The sequence below is a fragment of the Hyla sarda genome, chromosome 5 (genome assembly GCF_029499605.1).
Source record: "Hyla sarda isolate aHylSar1 chromosome 5, aHylSar1.hap1, whole genome shotgun sequence".
NCBI lineage: Eukaryota > Metazoa > Chordata > Amphibia > Anura > Hylidae > Hyla > Hyla sarda.
This window is the reverse complement of record NC_079193.1, coordinates 25,187,258-25,209,783: the sequence shown is the minus strand read 5'-3', so window position 1 is coordinate 25,209,783 and position 22,526 is coordinate 25,187,258. Positions and strand designations below refer to the sequence as shown.

The window sequence follows — 22,526 nt, the reverse complement described above, 5'->3', positions numbered from 1 at the left end:
AGGGGATCCCTGAACGGAGAAGCCACCGAGGAGGCAGGTAAGGTCCCTCCCGGTGTCCTGTAAACACTAACCCGGCTATTCAGTCGGGCTGTTCGGGACCACCGCGGTGAAATCACGGCGGTCCCGAACAGCCCGACTGAACAGCCGGGTTAGTGTCACTTTCCCTTCAGACGCGGTGGTCAGCTTTGATCGCCACGTCTGAAGGGTTAATACAGGGCATCACCGCGATCGGTGATGTCCTGTATTAGCCGCTGGTCCCGGCCGTTGATGGCCGCAGGGACCGCCGCGATAGGGGTGTATTCGCCGTATAAGACGCACCAACTTTTTCCCCCCACTTGAAAAAGTGCGTCTTATACGGCGAAAAATACGGTAAGTCAGAGAGCCCGCATCAGTCTCCTGTTCACCCGCGCTATAACCCGGTGTAACGGGAACCGTTTTCCTTTAAAGAGTATTCCCATCTGGACTTTTATGGCAAAATATCTGATAGACGTGAGTCCTGCACCTATGGCGAGATTAAAGGGGTACTCCACTGGAAAACATTATTATTATTATTATTTTTTTTTTTTTTATCAACTGGTGCCAGAAAGTTAAACAGATTTGTAAATTACTTCTATTTAAAAATCTTAATCCTTCCAGTACTTATCAGCTGCTGTATTCTCCACAGGAAGTTCTTTTCTTTTTGAATTTCCTTTTCTGTCTGACCACAGTGCTCTCTGCTGACACCTCTGTCCGTTTCAGGAACTGTCCAGAGCAGGAGCAAATCCCCATAGCAAACCTATGCAGCTCCGGACAGTTCCTGACATGGACAGAGGTGTCAGTAGAGAGCATCCCAGTTAATTAGAGGAGGTACTCCACTGCCCCAGCTTTCGGAACATTTTGATCCGGACACTGGGTGCAGGCTGTGGGGGTCGTGACATTACGGCCACACCCCTTCGAGGTCATGCCACGCCCCTTCAATGCAAGTCTATGGGAGGGGACGTGACCATGACGTCATGACCCCGCAGCCCACACCCAGCGTTTCGGACAAAATGTTCCGAACGCTGGGGCAGTGGAGTACCCCTTTACTGTCTATGGGAGGGGGCGTGGCGGCTGTGGACGCTCGTAATCTACATGCACAGATTTAGTTCCGTGCATGCGCATTACTGGGGTGCCAGCGCACGGACCCCCCCCTGCGATCAGACATCTTATTGCCTATCTTTTTAGATAAGGGATAAGATGTATAGGGGCAGAGTACCCATTTAACACCTGCTCATAGTACAGTGTTATCCAACCAGGGTGCCTCCAGCTGTTGCAAAACTACACTTCCCAGCATGCCCGGACAGCCAAAGGCTGTCCGGGCATGCTGGAAGTTGTAGTTTTGCAACAGCTGGAGGCACCCTGGTTGGGAAACACTGTCTTAGTAGGTCAGTTTCCTTGATTTTAACCTGTCTAGGACACAGTATATAAATGTACACATATAGAAGACCCTTTTTCTTGTCTTCTGATCGCCTTCTCCTCCTCGTGAAGCTTTGAATCCGTCTCCGTTCACGGCATTAAGAAGCTATCGGTGTATTCCGCATTATATCCCCCAGTGTGGGGTAGAACCGAGCCTTTTTTATGGTCAGTATCTGGTTACCCGCAGGAGGCGAGTTCCTTTCTTCCAGTCCTCTGTCGGCTCCTACATCATTTATAGAGCAGACGAAATCCGAGACGTGACACAACAGACGCCGCGGGGGATCCGCATTAATACCGTCACGACGAGCGGCAGGTGGTGGAAACTTGTATAAAGACTGCGCGAGACGTCTTAGTCCCCAATAAGAGATTGTTACCTTGTAAATTGTCTTCGGGTTGAATACGTGACCGCGGCGTTCCTTGGGTTCAGAGATGTTTAGGATGTGAAATCGTGATGATTCTTAAAGGGGGGAGGGGTGACATCTGAGGACGTGGCAGGAGTCTGTAACAATACACTATAAATAATTCATCACGGGGACAATTGAGAATGAAAATAACAGGAATATTAAAGCAGCCGCACCGTCGTTCCGTGTCTAATACTCTCCAAACCGGACAGGAACTATAGACACTAAAGTCCTGTGGGCACCAACAATATTATGTCCCCTCCAGCTCTTTTATTAAAGGGGTACTCCGGTGGAAAACATTTTTGAAATGTTTTTTTTTTTTTTTAAATGAACTGGTGCCAGAAAGTTAAACAGATTTGTAAATTTCTTCTATTAAAAAATCTTTATCCTTCCAGTACTTTTTAGCAGCTGTATGCTACAGAGGAAATTATTTTCTTTCTGAATTTCTTTTTTTTTGTCTTGTCCACAGTGCTCTCTGCTGACACCTCTGTCAGTGTCAGGAACTGTCCAGAGCAGGAGAAGATCCCCATAGCAAACCTATGCTGCTCTGGACAGTTCCTGACACGGACAAAGGTGTCAGCAGAGAGCACTGTGGACAAGACAAAAAAGAAATTCGAAAAGAAAAGAATTTCCTCTGTAGCATACAGCTGCTAATAAGTACTGGAAAGGTAAAGATTTTTTAATATAAATAATTTACAAATCTGTTTTAACTTTCTGGCACCAGTTGATTTAAAAAAAAAAATGTTTTCCACCGGAGTACCCCTTTATGTGTTTGTGCTCAGGGCTTACGTTCATGCTCGTGGTTGCAACATTTGAATACAGATTATGCATGGCCATACATTGACTTACCAGGTGGTTGAAGTTCTTTCATACTTGAGACTGCACTTTACATGCAACCCTGTACACCTATAATAAATGAGAAAGACTAACGAAGTGGTTGAGTTGTGCCCAAAACCGCGTATGAGGGCACGCCTATAGAGGGCAGAAAATCAAGAAGTAGAATTAATAACATTGTTCCTAACCATGATGACCAAGGCCACATACTAGTCATATCTATCTCCCCTAACTGTACTAACTGAACTAGAGAAACAAAGAGTTATGCCTGCTGGCTAGCAAACACAAGAGGCAGTGCTTGATGTTGCGAAGCCATGGTAGTCATGCTTACTAGGAACGGCCCGACACTGAAAAAGGGAACTGACTACATACTAGCTAATTCGTGCATGTTGACATACTTACTGTGCCATTGCAGAAAGGGGAAACCAACAAAGCTTGTCCGGCATGACATGTCCTCCACTCCCTGCTAAATGTGGCAAAAATTCACTTTTAGTTGGTGACGCACAACCTGACTATGTGACCGACCCTCGGTACATTTTGCCAGGCATTTAAGTGACCTGGTGCCTGTAGATGTGACAGGTTTTAGTGTAGACGTTTTGCCTGACGAGACATACCTAATTCGAACCTCGTACCTGTAGGTGTGACAGGTCTTGAGTAACCCTTGTGTCTGTGGACGTGACGGAAGTTTGCGTGACGCTGACAAGCGTGGACGACACCGGTTGATTCGAGACAATGACCACTTGGGCGTCGTGAAATTTATAAACTTATGACTTGTGTACGGGAAACATTGACTATGCTCTAAATCCCCTACAGGTGTGGCAGGAGATGATGATGTGGAACCCCTAAATATGACGATGTCGTTGCTCTGAAGATGTGTCAGTAACAGCAACCAAGTAGTGCATCCCCCTGCAGACGTGGCAGGCATGACGGGTCTACAACTACCTATGTGTCATGATGTAGTTGCTCTGAAGACGTGTCAGTAACAACTATGCAGTGCATCCCACTGCAGGCGTGGCAGGCATGATGGGTATACAACCACCTATGTGTCTTGATGTAGTTGCTCTGAAGACGTGTCAGCAACAACTAAGCAGCGCATTCCCCTGCAGGCGTGGCAGGCATGACGGGTATACAACTACCTATGTGTCATGATGTAGTTGCTCTGAAGACGTGTCAGCAACAACTATGCAGTGCACCCCCCTGCAGACGTGGCGGGCTTAACGGGTATACCGCTACCTATGTGTCATGACGTAGTTGCTCTGAAGATGAGTCAGTAACAACTATGCAGTGCACCCCCTGCGGGTGTGGCAGGCCTGACTGGAATACAAAGCCACCTATGAATCGTGAGGTTGTTGCTCTGAAGACGTGTCTGTAACAACTAATAAGCAGTGCCTCCTGCCGCAGACATGGCATGTGTGACTGGTACAACCACCTATGTGTCATGACGTAGTTATTTTTAAGACATGACATTATGCATAAGAATATTTCAGCGACAAAGACTTATGCATGCCCTTGGACAAGATGAACGGTAACTAGTGAGTGTATGACGAGATGCGGACGCTTAAACTGTGACTACGTGCAGTTACTATGGTAATGTACGTGAATCATGTGAGCTACGGGAACCAATAGCCGGTACATCGGCTGTAGTGCAGAGCAAATAAGCGTAGTGACACTAATGTGTGCATGGTATGCTACTTATGGTAGTTAACTTGTGACAACACTATGTGGAGGAATATGAAGAAGCCGTCTCGTATGCATGACTTGTAGCAGTGTACGCGAGTAATGGAATGTAACAACATGACACTGATTACTACTATACAGTATTCTAAGGACAAGTGTTATGATAACTATGATCATGCCTAACACCAACTAACTTAGTGAAAATACAACCTGCGTGCTGCGAGCCTATACACAGTGACTGGAGAATGCAGTAAATGTGCTTGAATTCGATAGGTATGTAAGTGTAAAACAATATACAGCATAGCTATGTACCGGGAAACAACAACGTGATAACCAATACTACAAACGTATGTACCGTAGAATGCTACAATCGTATGTTCCGTGAAACACAACGTATCAAAGTGTAATGGCCAGACTTATGTGCAGAGTAACTGTTTGTAACTGTACCGTATAAGCAATGAACGTCTGAGCAGTATGACGCTGTGAGTTTATGTGTAGTGTACACCGTGTGAAGCTCTACGTGTGTGAACTGTATGAGCTATGAGCATGTGTACGATAACACAGTATGAAGCTAGACTCCTCAACAATTATGAGCGAACGTTCCGTATAGCCGTACGTATGGAAGGAAGGCACACGTGAGTGCAACACCACAACGACTAGCACATAAGCGGTGCTAGTGGTACAAGCGTTCAACCCTATGACTGTACTTGCTGTATGTGACGCAATGAGCGTATGTACTATAACACAACACTGACCGTGCCTACTGGTATAAGACACTGTGCGCGTATGTACTGTTATACAACAATGTGACCGTACCTACTGCATATAGCACTGTGAGCGTGTGTACTGCATGCCATGCTGTAACTGTACCTACTGCATGTGACCCTAAGAGTGCATGTACTGTATCCAATACTGGCCATACCTGCTGCATATGACACTATGATCGTGCGTACTGTGTACAACAGTAATTGTATCTACTGCGTATGAAAGTATGAGCGTATGTATTGCATACTACACTGTAACTGTACCTACTGCACATGCCACTGTGAGCATATGTACTGCATACTGTACTCTAACTGTACCCACTGCACATAACACCATGAGCGCATGTGCCGTATACAGCACTGAGCTGTACCCCTAACATGAACACTATAAGCGTATGTACTGTATGAAACGCTGCAACTTACCCACTGTATGTACATTAGGAGCGTAAGTATTATATACGACACTGACTGTACCTACTGCATGTTACTATATGACCGTATGTACTGTGCACAACACTATAACTACACACCACTGTAAATTGTACCCACTGCATAACGGTGAGAATGTATACACTGTGTACAACACAGACTGTTACCCAAAGCATGACACTGCGGGCGTATGTGCTGTACACGACACTGACTGTACCCACAGTATATGACACCATGGACGCACACGCTGCGCCCAACACTGACCGTACTCTCTGCATGTCTCACTAAGGGCGCATGTAGCCCGCGCATGTAGAGCATACGCCGCGAATGCCCCCACGCAGCGTGAGACGCCGTGATCGTGTATGCGTCGTAACCTACATGCGGTATAGAACTACTATGTTGTAAGAGCAGTGATGCTATGAGTGTGAATACCTGACTCATGTTACCGATATGAGGGAAGGAAGCGTATAAGCAATACGCAGCATGAATGCTAAGGTGATTGTACGGTATGGATGTTATGACTGCCCGATATGACAGCAATGTGTGACTACACAGAATCACGGCTATAGGTGATTGTACCTTTATGAAAGCTACGAGTGGCTGCACGGTATGAAAGCTACGAGTGGCTGCACGGTATGAAAGCTACGAGTGACTGCACGGTATGGACGCTGTGAGTGACTGCACGGTGTGAATGCTATTAGTAACTGCAGAGTATGAACGCTATGAGTAACTGCATGGTATGGACGCTATGAGTGACTGCCCGTTATGAATGTTATGAGTAACTGCACAGTATGAACTCTATTAGTAACTGCACAGTATGGAGGCTATGAGTGACTGCACGGTTATGGATGCTATGAGTGACTTCACGGTATAAATGCTATGAGTGACTGCACGGTATGAATGCTATGAGCGACTGCACGGTATGAATGCTATGAGCGACTGCTCGGTATGAATGCTATGAGCGACTGCACGGTATGAATGCTATAGTGGCTGCACAGTATGAATGCTATGAGCGACTGCACAGTATGAATGCTATAAATGACTGCACAGTATGAATGCTATAAATGACTGCATGGTATGAATGCTATAAATGACTGTACGGATGAATGCTATAAATGACTGCACGGTATGAATGTTATAAATGACTGCATGGTATGAATGCTATAAATGACTGCACGGTATGAATGCTATAAATGACAGCACGGTATGAATGCTATAAATGACTGCAACGGTATACATGCTGTGAGAGGTATGGGACAAATGCTGAGGCACGGACTCTGTAATTCATGCATGCACATGTGATGAATATTCTGCAGTGAATTCAAGGTGCAACAGGACAACCATTGTGAGCTTCACTTGGTGGTCTACATCAGAAATATGGGAGGGTATCCTTTGGGGGGGCCACCTCAGCATGCCAAGGAGCAGCCCATCCCCCAAAGCACACCCAAGCAGGGCACAGACAGGCCCCACATTAGCGAGGACACTGTCCGTATTCTGCACGCTGACATGCGACAACCCGCCTGGCCAGTTCCAAAGTTCACCAGCAGACTGCGCTGCTCTGAACCACCACGTGACCCTGCCGCGTCGCCCCGGCAACATGACGCCGGAACATGCCGCGGGAGTGAACGGGACGCCGGCGGGGTCAGAGCAGTGTCGCAGGCACGTGACCGACCCCCCACGTGACACCGCCGCGCTGCACCGGCCGTGGAAAGCAGATTAGGCCGTGGCACCACCGGACGCCTACCGGGAGGCACGAGGCAGCGTACGGGGCGGCTGTGAACGCCGCCGCCGCCAGGGAGTGGAAGCCGCGTGAGGGAGTGATTGATGGGGCGAGGTTCCCCGGCGGACACCGGGAGCGTGGAGGCGCACGGGTGAGGGGAACATTAGGAGGTGGGTGACTGCTTATGAAACCGGGATAACCCGGGCTTACCGTACTGGAACCACTCCGACCCCTGCACACGCTCCTTCCGAAAAATGACTCGTACGCCCCGCCTGCATGGTGGAGGGGCGTTTTATAGTCGTGCCTCCGTCATGGCTCCGCCTAGAGGTGCGGGGAGCGTGGGAATTCACGCCCCCTCGCACAATTTCAGCCTTAAAGGCTTCCCATATATATATATATATATATATATATATATATATTTATATTTATTATTTATATATATATATTTATTTTATTATATATATATATATATATATATATATATATATATATATATATAATATATATATTTTTTTATATATATATATATAAATATATATATATTTTTTTTATGGGCACTCTAGCACTCATTAGGAGAGTGCTATCTCTGACAGAGTGCGTTTGAGTGCCCTCACATATATAGTCAGACAGAGTGACATACTGAGTGAGTGCCCCCATATAAGCGGACTCTCATTATGAGAGTGCCCAGTTTCACAATCTATCTTGCTGGTAATTTTATGTTATGTTACTTCAAACTAGAAATGGCGACTATGGCTTTATATTTTACAGGGAATGCTTAGGAGAGGCCCACGAACCTTGCGATTGCCAAACATGGAAGAACTGGCTCCAGAAGGTGTCTGAAATGAAGCCTGAAGAGTGTAAGTGTCAGATGATGCAGGGTGCAAGTGACCATGAAAATAATGCATCTGGATCCATGTTTGTCCAACCAGGTTGCCTCCAGCTGTTGCAAAACTACAACTCCCAGCATTCTGGGAGTTGTAGTTTTGCAACTGCTGGAGGCACACTGGTTGAGAAATACGGATCTAGAATGAGGTCCATTCATGCAGGGCAAGCAACTACATGAACTGAGAACAGTCCTGACATGGCTTCTGGCTACATACTGGTGAAGTATTCATACCCTGCAGATATACCCAGAATACAGCAGCTGTCTCGATGCTTCACATTCACTGCTCTGCTCTTATACAGGGGCAGAGGTACTTTCATTGAGGGCAATCCGGGGAAACTCAGTGAGAGCCCGTGGGCGCTTCCCAACCAATGTGCCTCCTACTTTTGCAAAACTGCAACTCCCAGCATGCCCAGACAGCCAAAGGCTGTCCAGGCATGCTGGGAGTTGTAGTTTTTCAACAGCTGCAGGTACACTAGTTGGGAAATGCATGCTTACACGATCGAGCATCTAAGATGTAGTTACTGATCGAAGCTGTGGCGCGATCTGCCATCACTTACTGATTTGTAGGGTCAAGCTTCAGGGTACCCCTCAATCTAAAAGCTAGCCATACACCACAATTTTTGTGGGATCTAATGCGTTTTGACTCTCATCCCACCCTGCTGATCTTTTTGTTCTCAGCGGAGATAAGCTGGCGCAGGAGGTGTCTGGCAGCAGCTTTTTCCACCCCTCTCCTCATTCAGAGCAAATGCATGCTTAGCCGAGCCGCCCGTGCGTGCATGTGTATGGGAAGATCAGCCAACAGCTATGTGACCTGTATATCGAGGTTATAAGTGAAGGAACTGCAGAGCTATGAAAGCACAGCACAGGAGCAAAAAGGGACCTCTTGTTCCCAGGATTGTCCGGGATCCCAATCGTCAGACTCCCATTGATCAAAATGTTATGGCCTATCCTAGCGGTGTGCCGCAATATGAGAAAAATGACCTAAAGTTGCAGATAGTCTCAGATATCCCCCTGGACGCTGGTTGCAACACAAAGCAGATTAGACAGTGATCAGGTCCGAAATATATAATACAAATCCATGTGACTGTCCTGACAACACAGACAGATATACTGTATTTTCCGCTGTAAACACTTTATTTTTCATTGCTGTCTAGTGGTCGGAGTGAGTGAAGCTTTCGAGGACGCCGCAAACTGTCTCTGGTTATTAACAAACTCCAAACCTTGCGCCAATTGCAAGTCTCCTATCCAGAAGAATGAGGGCTGTAACCATATGCAGTGTGCAAAGGTATGAAAAGTGGCTCCTCAGTGGCCGAGGTGTGTGGGTCATGTTTTAGCTCACCCTCTACAGCGTCCGTTCTTGTTCTACAATAAAATAAAACATTGTGGGTATTGGTAACTGCTAAGGACCACATAAGCGTCCCCCCCCCCCCCCACAAGCATGCCCCGGCCTTAGGCATCCCCATATAAAAAAACATGACTCGGCCTTGGCCGTCCCCACATAAGCTTACTCCGGCCCCTGGCATCCCAGCACATGGGTGCTCCGGCCTCAGGCATCCCCATTTAATCGTGTCTCTGCTTTGGGCGTCCCCGCGTACGCTTACCTCGGGCATCCCTACATAAGCGTGTCCCAGCTTTGATTATCCCCACATAAGTGTGCCCCGGCCTCAGACGTCCCCACATAAGCGTGTTCTGGATTCAGACGTCCCCACGTAAGCGTGTCCTGGCCTCGGACGTCCCCACATAATCGTGTCCTGGCCTCAGACGTCCCCACATAAGCGCATTTTGGCCTCAGACGTCCCCACATAATCGTGTCCTGGCCTCAGACGTCCCCACATAATCGTGTCCTGGCCTCAGACGTCCCCACATAATCGTGTCCTGGCCTCAGACGTCCCCACATAATCGTGTCCTGGCCTCAGACGTCCCCACATAATCGTGTCCTGGCCTCAGACGTCCCCACATAAGCGCGTTCTGGCCTCAGATGTCCCCACATAATCGTGTCCTGGCCTCGGACATCCCCACATAAGCGTGTCCTGGCTTCGGACGTCCCCACATAATCGTGTCCTGGCTTCGGACGTCCCCACATAAGCGTGTCCTGGCTTCGGACGTCCCCACATAATCGTGTCCTGGCCTCGGACGTCCCCACATAAGCGTGTCCTGGCCTCAGACGTCCCCACATAAGCGCGTTTTGGCTTCAGACGTCCCCACATAAGCCGTGTTCTGGCCTCAGTCGTCCCCACATAAGCCGTGTCCTGGCCTCAGACGTCCCCACATAAGCGCGTTTTGGCTTCAGACGTCCCCACATAAGCCGTGTTCTGGCCTCAGTCGTCCCCACATAAGCCGTGTTCTGGCCTCAGTCGTCCCCACATAAGCCGTGTCCTGGCCTCAGATGTCGCCACATAAGCGCGTTCTGGCCTCAGACATCCCCACATAATCGTGTCCTGGCCTCAGACGTCCTCACATAATCGTGTCCTGGCCTCGGACGTTCCCCACATAATCGTGTCCTGGCCTCAAACGTCCCCACATAAGCTTACTCCGGCCCCTGGCATCCCAGCACATGGGTGCTCCGGCCTCAGGCATCCCCATTTAATCGTGTCTCTGCTTTGGGCGTCCCCGCGTAAGCTTACCTCGGGTATACCTACATATGCGTGTCCCAGCTTTGATTATCCCCACATAAGTGTGCCCCGGCCTCAGACGTCCCCACATAAGCGTGTCCTGGATTCAGACGTCCCCACGTAAGCGTGTTCTGGCCTCAGACATCCCCACATAATCGTGTCCTGGCCTCGGACGTCCCCACATAAGCCGTGTCCTGGCCTCGGACGTCCCCACGTAAGCCGTGTCCTGGCCTCGGACGTCCCCACGTAAGCCGTGTCCTGGCCTCGGACGTCCCCACGTAAGCGCGTCCTGGCCTCAGACGTCCCCACATAAGCGCGTCCTGGCCTCAGACGTCCCCACATAAGCGCGTCCTGGCCTCAGACGTCCCCACATAAGCGCGTCCTGGCCTCAGACGTCCCCACATAAGCGCGTCCTGGCCTCAGACGTCCCCACATAAGCGCGTCCTGGCCTCAGACGTCCCCACATAAGCGCGTCCTGGCCTCAGACGTCCCCACATAAGCGCGTCCTGGCCTCAGACGTCCCCACATAAGCGCGTCCTGGCCTCAGACGTCCCCACATAAGCGCGTCCTGGCCTCAGACGTCCCCACATAAGCGCGTCCTGGCCTCAGACGTCCCCACATAAGCGCGTCCTGGCCTCAGACGTCCCCACATAAGCGCGTCCTGGCCTCAGACGTCCCCACATAAGCGCGTCCTGGCCTCAGACGTCCCCACATAAGCGCGTCCTGGCCTCAGACGTCCCCACATAAGCGCGTCCTGGCCTCAGACGTCCCCACATAAGCGCGTCCTGGCCTCAGACGTCCCCACATAAGCATGCACCAGCCTCAAGTGTCCCCACATAAGTGTGCCCCCAGCCGCAGACAGCCCCATAGCAGTGGTCTGCTAGTTTTAGCAGCCCCCGTAAGGGGTTAGTAAAAGAGCATAAAAGAAAAATGAAGAACAAAGACAAACACGTCCAGGAAAATGTAATTTTTTTTCCCCTCTCCAGTGCAAGTACGACTTCTGCTGGATTTGCCTGGAGGAATGGAAGAAGCACAGCTCGTCCACAGGGGGATACTACCGCTGCACGCGATACGAGGTCATAAATCAGGTGGAGGAGGTGTCTAAGGAAATGACAGTGGAGGTGAGAGGAATGAGAGGAATGTTCTTGCAGGACTGATGTGACCACCGGGGGGCACTGTTCTATATCCTAGATTACTTGGTTCTGCTGAGATATGGTCAGGTGATTTTACAGGCCTAAAGTCTGAGGCTGCACCACTTGGAGATTCTAATAACAACATGACTACTGCTAATTTCTGTCAGACGCAGTGTTATCATGGAGACCTTGTCATGAATACAGTGATATCTACATCCTGTCTGGACATTTAATCTATTTGCTTATTAGGATCTACATAATGGTGCATATTTAGGTCTTTGTTGCCCATAGCAACCAGTCACAGCTCACCTTAACCCACCATAATGGAGCTGAGCTCACTTCATATTGGGCTGGTGCCAGCTGTATATTACAGCTGGCACTCACCAGCAGCTGCCAGTATTGGACTTTAGTAATGATAACACCTTCTAGGCCAGTGGTCCCCAACCTGTGGACCTCAAGAGGTTGCAAAACTACAACTCCCAGCATGCCCGGACAGCCAACGGCTGTCCGGGCATGCTGGGAGTTGTAGTTTTGTAACATCACATGCAACGGGGTACTGTTCAGTATCCATGACAGCCAGAGGCCTTCTAAAGGCCCCATGGCTGCCATGATAGATCGCCTATTACACTGTGTCATTTGCAGAGTGTAATAGGGGATCGGCAGAAGCAATGCATGTGCTTTCCCAATTTTTCAAATATTTAAGAATTCTAAACTCAAAGAAAAATATATTTAAAAAAAGTTCTTTTTAAGGGTTGGTTTTATCCTTTTTTTTTTTAAATAGAAAATATAACAAAAACTATACAAATTTGGTATCCTTCTAATTCTACTGCCTCAAAGTGTAAGTTTTTTGGGGGGCATTATTGCGTTACTGTATTTCATCTTTTTTTGTATTTTTGCTTTTGGAGGGGATAGGATTTGACAAGCTTGTTGTTGAGTTTTTTTTACCCATTACGCATCCTAGTGTGTAATTCTTTACGTACAACTTCTTAAATTAGACACAGAAAACCTACCAGAAAAAAACTGCTAATAAAAAAACATTAATTAGGGTACGTTCACACTTAAGCAGATTTGATGCACAGGATTTTCTGCTGCAGATTTCAGTGTTAACTAAATGGCTGAGCGCAGCTTCTAATCGGCAGTTACAAATCCTGCGCATCAAATCTGCGCAGGATCCTGTATGTGTGAACGTACCCTAAGGGTCTATTCACACGTATTGTATTCTGTGAAGATTTGATGCGCAGGATTTCAAGCTGTGTTTAGTCAATCAGTTTACATTGAAATCTGCAGCAGAAAATCCTGAAAATCAAATCTGCACATCAAATCTGTGCAGAATACTGTATGTGTGAATAGACCCTAAAGGAGTATTCCGCTCATAGACCTCTTATCCCCTATCCAAAGGATAGTGAATAAGATGTCCGATCGCGGGGATCCCCCATATCCAAAATCCCCTTACGATCTTCGTGCAGCACCCGGCATTCTGGGCCAGCTGCTGCTTCTCTGAAACTTGACATTATGCCCCCCTCGGGGTGTGACAGCAGAATACTGGGTGCTTAAAGGGGTACTCCGCCCCTGGCATTTTATCCGCTATGCAAAGGATTGGGGATAAGATGTTAGATCGCCGCGGTCCCGCTGCTGGGCACCCCGCTATCATTACTGCACAGAGCGAGTTCGCTCTGTGCGTAATGACGGGCAATACAGGGGCCGGAGCAGCGTGACGTCACGGCTCCGCCCCTCATGACATCACGGCCTGTCCCCTTAGTGCAAGTCTATGGCAGGGGGCGTGACGACCGCCATGCCCCCTTCCCATAGACTTGTATTGACGGGGGCGGGCCGTGACGTCACGAGGGGACGGAGCCATGACGTAACAATGCTCCGGCCCCTGTATTGCCCGTCATTACGTGCAGAGCGATCTCGCTCTGCGCAGTAATGATAGCGGGGTGCTGCAGCAGCGATCCCCGTGGTCCCCAGCAGGGACCCCGGCGATCAGACATCCTATCCCCTATCCTTTGGATAGGGGATAAGATGTCTAGGGGCGGAGTACCCCTTTAATGGAGATCGTGGGGAATCCCAGATGTCTGTGGGCGGAATACCCCTTTAAAAGGGCATTAAAAAGAAAAACACCTGACCGCTGTTCAACATTCCAAAATTGGCAGGCAACTTTTTCCAATTTTTACACCAATTTTTTTAAATTTTTTTTTTTATTGAATGTGTGTATACATACATACAGTCATGGCTGTAAATGTTGGCACCCCTAAAAATTTTGTAGAAAATTAAGTATTTCTCACAGAAAAGGATTGCAGCAACACGTTTTTCTATGCACATGTTTATTCCCTTTGTGTGTATTGGAACTAAACCAAAAAAGGGAGGAAAAAAAGCAAATTGGACATAATGTCACCAAACTCCAAAAATGGGCTGGACAAAATTATTGGCACCCTTAACTTAATATTTGGTTGCACACCCTTTGGAAAAAATAACAGAAATCAGTCGCTTCCTATAACCATCAATAAGCTTCTTACACCTCTCAGCCGGATTGTTGGACCACTCTTCCTATACAAACTGCTCCAGGTCTCTCTTATTGGGAGGCGCCTTTCCCAACAGCAATTTTAAGATCTCTCCACAGGTGATCAATGGGATTTAGATCTGGACTCATTGCTGCCACTTCAGAACTCTCCAGCGCTTTGTTGCCATCCATTTTTGGGGGCTTTTTGATGTATGTTTGGGGTCATTGTCCTGCTGGAAGACCCAAGATCTCGGACGCAAACCCAGCTTTCTGACACTGGGCTGTACAGTGCGACCCAAAATCCGTTGGTAATCCTCAGATTTCATGATGTCTTGTGCACATTCAAGGCCCCCAGTGCCAGAGGCAGCAAAACAACCCCAAAACAGAATTGACCCTCCCCCATATTTCACTGTAGGGGCTGTGTTCTTTTCTTTGTAGGCCTCATTCTGTTTTCGGTAAACAGTAGAATGATGTGCTTTACCAAAAACCTCTATCTTGGTCTCATCTGTCCACAGGACGTTTTCCCAGAAGGATTTTGGCTTACTCAAGTTCATTTTGGCAAAATGTAGTCTTTTCTATTTTAGGTCTGTGTCAGCAGTGGGGTCCTCCTGGGTCTCCTGCCATAGCGTTTAATTTCATTTAAATGTTGACTGATGACACTGATGCTCCCTGAGCCTGCAGGACAGCTTGAATATCTTTGGAACTTGTTTGGGGCTGCTTATCCACCATCTGGACTATCCTGCCTTGACACCTTTCATCAATTGTTCTCTTCTGTCCACGCCCAGGGAGATTAGCTACAGTGCCATGGGTTGCAAACTTCTTGATAATGTGGCGCTTTATGGACAAAGGCAAATGTAGATCTCTGGAGATTGTTGTTATTTTTCCACAATTTTGGTTCTCAAGTCCTCAGACCGTTCTCTTCTCCTCTTTCTGTTGTCCATGCTTAGTGTGGCACACACAGACATACAATGCAAAGACGTTTTATCTGCTTTCAGGTGTGATTTTTAAATAGCTCACACGTGTTACTTGCCCCAGGTGAGTTTGAAGGAAGCATCACATGCTTGAAACAACCTTATTTTTCCACAATTTTGAAAGGGTGCCAATAATTTTGTCTAGAATACTTGTGAGAAAAAAGACCAATGGATCCAGGCGCTGCTCTATCCAGGTATACACAGGATGCAGGTAAATGTTCTTAATCAAGCAATTTTATTGAACACAAAACAACAAAAGGATCATGACGCGTTTCGGGGTAAATTCCCCTTCCTCAGATGATCTCTACCCCGAAACGCGTCATGATCCTTTTGTTGTTTTGTGTTCAATAAAATTGCTTGATTAAGAACACTTACCTGCATCCTGTGTATACCTGGATAGAGCAGCGCCTGGATCCATTGGTCTTTTTTCTCACAAGTATTCCAGTTTCTACAGGGCGTTGACACGCTCCTGTGACCATCAGGCTCGGCAGCTCATCCAACTCTATCTGGTACCCCAATCAAGGGGTGATATGCGCAATTCTTCTACTTTAAGGTGAGCGGCCACCCTGACTTAAGTCCTGGGTGTACATTCAGCATACTTTTTGGTTCCCTCACCTGCCAAGGGTAATACACAAGGCGCTGCCTCCCGGTTGTCTTTTTTGTCTTTATTTCTTAATAATTTTGTCTAGACCATTTTTGGAGATTTTGTGTGACATTATTACAAATGCTTTGTAACTATTCTGCTGAATCTGGGGAGCGTCTCTTTTTACAGCAAATCCTGGGTTTTCAGCAGAGACATCACTGAGATGATTTGTAATTTATTTAGTTCTGTTTTGCTCAAGAACTAGATTAAGCCTGAATATCAGAAGCTGCTTTCATTTCTTAAGGTCTGGTGTCAATTGCGACTGCGGCAGAGTAGTCATTACACGCACGGCTGCTCTGCCTTCTCTGCGTGCTCACATTCCATTGCTGAGTCAAACTAGTAATCTGGTATTACGGTCACAGGTCTATTGTCTGCTGCGCTCTGCGAGACAGACAATCTCTTTATGTTTCTGCTATTGCCAAACGCATAATGAGAGTTGTAGATGAGCAGAGCGCGCAGGGACACGATGGCGAAGCGGCCGCCTCATGAAAGTCTTCTCTACAGATTCAAAGACTCAGGAGTCCTGCAAGGAAGAAGGAAGAGAGGAAGGGAAGGAATTTTTTTGGACACCTATTTGCAGAGCTCATGCCCCACATAACATAAATAGCACTATCCTCTTAAAGGGGTACTCCGCCCCTAGACATCTTATCCCCTATCCAATATAGCAAGCAGCACCAACCTTTAATTGCTTCCGGAAGCGCAGGAGGTTCTCTGGCTAATTCCTCCCGACCACGGGAACGGAAAATTGTGACGTCGCGACTCCTCCCCCGTGTAATGTCATGCCCCACCCCCTCAATGCAAGTCTATGGGAGGGGGCGTGACGGACGTCACGCCCCCTCCCATACACTTGCATTGAGGGGGAGGGGCGTGACGTCATGAGGGAGCGGGACCCCAGCGATCTGACATCTTATCCCCTATCCTTTGGATAGGAGATAAGATGTCTAGGGGCGGAGTACCCCTTTAAGGACATATTGTTTTAAAGGGACATTTTACCTGAATTTTATTATTAAAAAAACTTCTTACTGAGGATGATCCTCAATTTGGACAGTGCTGGGGATTAAGTTCCTTTTCTTGCTTTATAGGGGTTGCCCGGCAATAAAAAAAAAAAATAAGAAAAATAAATATAAATATAAATATAAATATAAATATATATATATATATATATATATATATATACAGTGATCCATCAACTTACAATGGTCTCAACATACAATAGTCTTTTCTGGACCATTGTAACTTGAAACCAGACTCAACATACAATGCTATGGAATCTGCAAAACGTGTCAATGGCTGGAAGAACCGACCAATCGAAATGGATATTTCACTAGTAAAACCTCTGTATTCCTAAAGTGCACGCCCTGACTGGTGTCTGGTAGCGCCCCCTACAATACAAGGAGGTATTACATGTTCTGTACTCTTTACCTCTGCCAGGGTTAGCTGCTCCTTTGGGCGTCAGGTGGGGGAGGCTCCATTTTCCTTCTTTTAGGACATTGCGTGTTCTGTACAGGACGAAGAAGCTCCTGTCCTCTACATAGACCAGTGTTTCCCAAAGAGGTTGCCTCCAGCTGTTGCAAAACTACAACTCCCAGCATGCCCGGACAGCCTTTGGCTGTCCGGGCGTGCTGGGAGTTGTAGTTTTGCAACAGCTGGAGGCAGCCTGGTTGGGAAACACTGAAATAGACAGTGATTACACTCCCAGCAGATCTTTCTTACTTTTATATGGAAGGATTTGCTTTATCTATATTAGTTATCTACTTATTTATCTTTAATCCTCACTTTTTCCTATTTTTGGATGACATTTTGGTGGATTCAGAACCAATAACCAGGTTTCCATAGAGTTCTGGTCTCAGCATACAATGGTTTCAACATACAATGGTCATCCTGGAACCAATTAATATTGTAACTTGAGGGACCGCTGTATAATGAATTATTTATTTACTTATACTCACCTCTCAAGGATCCCCGCACAGCTACCATGCCAACCCTCCTGGTCCCCTACACCATTACTATATACTACGGTATATAGTATAGGACGAGGAGTGGCAGATGCATTGAAACAGGGGAGGAGAGCATAGGATGTTTTTTAGCTATATTTGTATATATACCTTGTTGACGGATGTAAAGGACCATTGAATTGAATAGTGGCCTGCCAGAGGAGTAGTTATCAGATGCATGCTCCCTCATATGAGCTGAGCATGCATGTTTGAGAGGATTTGTCTGCAGCATTTAACATAAGTTCCAAACCACCTGTTTAGTAAAATACAATGATAAAAAGTTTACCATAAAACCTTGTTTATTTATTTATTTTTAGGCAGAAAAAAAACACAAAAGATTCCAGGAATTGGACAAATTTATGCACTATTATACAAGATTTAAGAACCATGAACACAGCTACCAGGTAAAGACACAACCCCCTGCTGCTGGCTCTGGTGGGCACAGTGATATATATTTATCATGTAAGGGGTACGTTCACATGGGCAGATCCTCTGTTTTTCGCTGCAGGTTTAGCCGCTGCGGATTTTTCACAGCAGAAAATCCACAGCAGACCCTTGTAGGCACAGACTGCCTGATCCCTTTAGTTCAAGTGTCTGTATGTCTTCAGTTTTTATTCTCACTTCTGTACTTTAGCAACGTTACTAAGGCCAGGTTCACACTGCATTTTTGCTTTTCGCCACAGGTATCTGTTGGAATCCCGCCGAGAACAGGATGGCAACACACAATGTGGCGGAGAGCAGCGGGGGCTATTCATTTCAGTGGCTGTATACACTAACTGGGACTCAGTAGCAAAACGGACCTCATTGTTAAAGGGGTAATCCGCCCTAGACATCTTATCACCTGTCCAAAGGATAGGGGATAAGATGTCTGATCGCCGGGGTCCCGCTGGCGTTCGTTTAGAGCGGCGGGTGCAGCATCGGAGGCTCGAGACGTCACAGCCGCGCCCTGCTCGTCACGTCCCCTCAATGAAGTCTATGGGAGGGGGTGTGGCCTTGACGTCACAATCCTCCGCCCCGCATCGCCAATCATCCGGCACGTCGCTCTGTTCCCTCTGTTCACTGGATGTCTGGGGTGCCATGGCCGAGATCGTGGGGGGTCCCCAGAGGCGGGACCCCCGCGATCAGACATCTTATCCCCTATCCTTTGTATAGGGGATAAGATGTCTAGGGGCGGAGTACCCTTTTAAGTCATGTTAAAATGGTGCATAGCAGTGGAAAGCATCCCAAACGAAGTCACCCGGGGACTCTGTTACAAATTGTATATTTTTCAGTAGCACGAACAAAGTGCAGAACAAAAACAAATCTGATGCATAACCAAAAATAAATCAAATAAAAAATAATATCTATTTATTTAATCTGTATTATCATATAGAAATGTGAATGAGGCCCTCACTAGAACATGTTGGGGCTTCTTACAGCCTCTAGCACCCTCTGCAGATTTCCCCATGTTTCCACCCTGTGAGTCGTCCTGCACTGTGATCACATATTTGGTATATACCCATCATTTACATATGATCACTCAATCTTAAACCTATTCCTATAGAAATTCTCTCGGTACCTGAAATGGGCACGGTCAGGTACAATACCTTTTTAATATGTTATAAAGAATGCAAAAACAATATGTTTTGCAATTGCTTTCATCAAAAAAAAACTTTCAGTATTTCATACTGAAAAACTGGCCAGTAGGGGTCGCCCCGCCTCCTGGGACACATACCAGTCCTGCAGTGTCCAGTGGTCATGGACATGTCATGGACACCATGAGTGATTGACAGGGCTCCAGGCAGGTCCAGGGCCCTCTGTGAGTCAGATCAGAGTGAGGGAGGAGGGGGAGGAGTCATCACATGAGGGGAAGAGAGGGACACGCCTCCGCATGGACAGAAACCTCACTGAGCTATAACTGCAAGTAAATAAAGGTCATTCTGAGAGAAATATAGGTCGTAGACGCCTAAGGAATAAATGTACATCATAAGGATGAGGTACTGAGCAACATATAACAGTTATTTTTTGGAGGTGGGGGGGGGGGGGGAGTGGAATCTGACAGGTACGTTTTAACATTTTGGGGTCCCCTTTTTTTTTCCAGCTAGAACAACGTCTTCTAAAAACGGCCAAAGAAAAGATGGAGCAGCTGAGCAGAGCTCTTAGTGAAGGTAAGGAGCAGCATTATGGAAGGGACCATGTATCACAAGTTAGATGTCATGTGTTCCTGCTTTAAACTATCTTACCGTTTTATGTACACAGCTCTCATGCAGGCCTGTGTGTCTCCATAAGTGGAGGGAACATTTTCCTGCATACTGTGATCATTGTAGCCTTGTGACACGAATATGTGTTTGGCATCAAATCCGTAATATTCATAAGCGACGAGTGAAGTTAGGAAATGTTTATCTATGTATCTTCCAAGAGTTACATGGCAGCCGCCTAGCAGCTTCAGGCGATATGATATGGTACCAGCCTGACTTGGCACCGGACCTCCTCGTCTCTTCATGATGTTTCCTCTAATTAGTTTTTGTTGCGCTTTGTATCTTTAGGCGCCAACTTGGCTTCTACCGCTCAGATTTTATTACTCTGGGACAATGTTTCCCAACCGAGGTGCCTTCAGCTGTTGCAAAACTACAACTCCCAGCATGCCCGGACAGCCGAAGGCTGGAGGCACCCTGGTTGAGAAAACCCTGCCCTATATAGCCAACTGCTGTCCGGGCATGCTGGGAGTTGTAGTTTTGCAACAGCTGGAGGCACCCTGGTTGAGAAAACCCTGCCCTACATAGCCAACTGCTGTCCGGGCATGCTGGGAGTAGTAGTTTTGCAACAGCTGGAGGCACCCTGGTTGAGAAAACCCTGCCCTATATAGCCAACTGCTGTCCGGGCATGCTGGGAGTTGTAGTTTTGCAACAGCTGGAGGCACCCTGGTTGAGAAAACCCTGCCCTATATAGCCAACTGCTGTCCGGGCATGCTGGGAGTTGTTTTGCAACAGCTGGAGGCACCCTGGTTGAGAAAACCCTGCCCTATATAGCCAACTGCTGTCCGTGCATGCTGGGAGTTGTAGTTTTGAAACAGCTGGAGGCACCCTGGTTGAGAAAACCCTGCCCTATATAGCCAACTGTTGTCCGGGCATGCTGGGAGTTGTAGTTTTGCAACAGCTGGAGGCACCCTGGTTGAGAAAACTCTGCCCTATATAGCCAACTGTTGTCCGGGCATGCTGGGAGTTGTAGTTTTGCAACAGCTGGAGGCACCCTGGTTGAGAAAACTCTGCCCTATATAGCTAACTGCTGTCCGGGCATGCTTGGAGTTGTAGTTTTGCAACAGCTGGAGGCACCCTGGTTTGGAAACACTGCTCTGGAATCTTATAAAGTACAATGAACGACTACTGGGAATAAATCAAAGACAAACTTTCGCCCAGATTCACCAACCTGCCTTTGATTTGGTTGCTATGGGCAAAACCATACAGTTTTGTGATGGGTAAATCTGGGCCCCCTTGTTCTCCCCATTCCAGTGCTGTGTATGTGACTAGGAGGCAGATTGCTGTTCCAGAAACCCTCCCCCGCCGCTCCTTCTGCAGTAGGAGACTGACATTGTTCCCTTTAGATAAGCCTTACCTGTTTTCTAAATATACAGTCCAGAAGCCATTATGCAAAGTACCGTATTTTTCGCCGTATAAGACGCACTTTTTCTTCCCCAAAACTGGGGGGAAAAAGTCGGTGCGTCTTATACGGCGAATACACCCCTATCACGGCGGTCCCTGCGGCCATCAACGGCCGGGACCCGCGGCTAATACAGGACATCACCGATCGCGGTGATGCCCTGTATTAACCCTTCAGACGCAGCGATCAAAGCTGACTGCCGCGTCTGAAGGGAAAGTGACACTAACCCGGCTGTTCGGGACCACTGCGGTCCCAAACAGCCCGACTGAATAGCCGGGTTAGTGCTTACAGGACACCGGGAGGGACCTTACCTGCCTCCTCGGTGTCTTCTCCGTTCAGGGATCCCCTGTATGGCCGACGCTCTCCTTCCTCGTCATCACGTCGTCGTGTACTTTCGTCGGCGTGCGTAACGACGAGATGGCTGCGACGGAGAGCGAGGATACCCGGCCGGCAGCAGAGACGTTCCGGAGCGACAGCGATGGAGCGACATCCAGGGCAGCGGTGACTGGTCCGGAGCTGCGGGGACACGTGAGTATTACCTCCTATGCAGTGGTCTTCAATCTGCGGACCTCCAGATGTTGCAAAACTACAACTCCCAGCATGCCCGGACAGCCAACGGCTGTCCGGGCATGCTGGGAGTTGTAGTTTTGCAACATCTGGAGGTCCGCAGGTTGAAGACCACTATTGGGCTCCTATAAATTGGGTGCGTCTTATACGCCGGTGCGTCCTATAGGGCGAAAAATACGGTACTATTAAAAGGAGCCTATTTAGATGAGGCTATCCCTTCTTATTACAAAGCAGCCCTAGATATCCGCAAATTGCTGAGGGTTTAGCTGCATTCACTTCCTGATGATCAGCAGCTATGGTTTGCTGGTCGTTGTCCAGTTTTCCT

General features: G+C 47.7%; 1 protein-coding gene across 4 annotated transcripts in view; it reads left to right on the top strand.

Moving 5' to 3' along the window:
- Positions 1-22,526, top strand: part of ANKIB1 (ankyrin repeat and IBR domain containing 1) — a 202,525-nt gene that overhangs the window by 165,215 nt on the left and 14,784 nt on the right. For all 4 annotated transcript variants that reach the window (XM_056519037.1, XM_056519038.1, XM_056519036.1 and 1 more), the window contains exons 10-14: positions 8,028-8,116; positions 9,300-9,430; positions 11,744-11,878; positions 18,316-18,402; positions 20,079-20,145. In XM_056519037.1, coding sequence (XP_056375012.1) covers positions 8,028-8,116; positions 9,300-9,430; positions 11,744-11,878; positions 18,316-18,402; positions 20,079-20,145 — 509 coding nt within the window. The remainder of the gene's footprint in view (positions 1-8,027; positions 8,117-9,299; positions 9,431-11,743; positions 11,879-18,315; positions 18,403-20,078; positions 20,146-22,526) is intronic.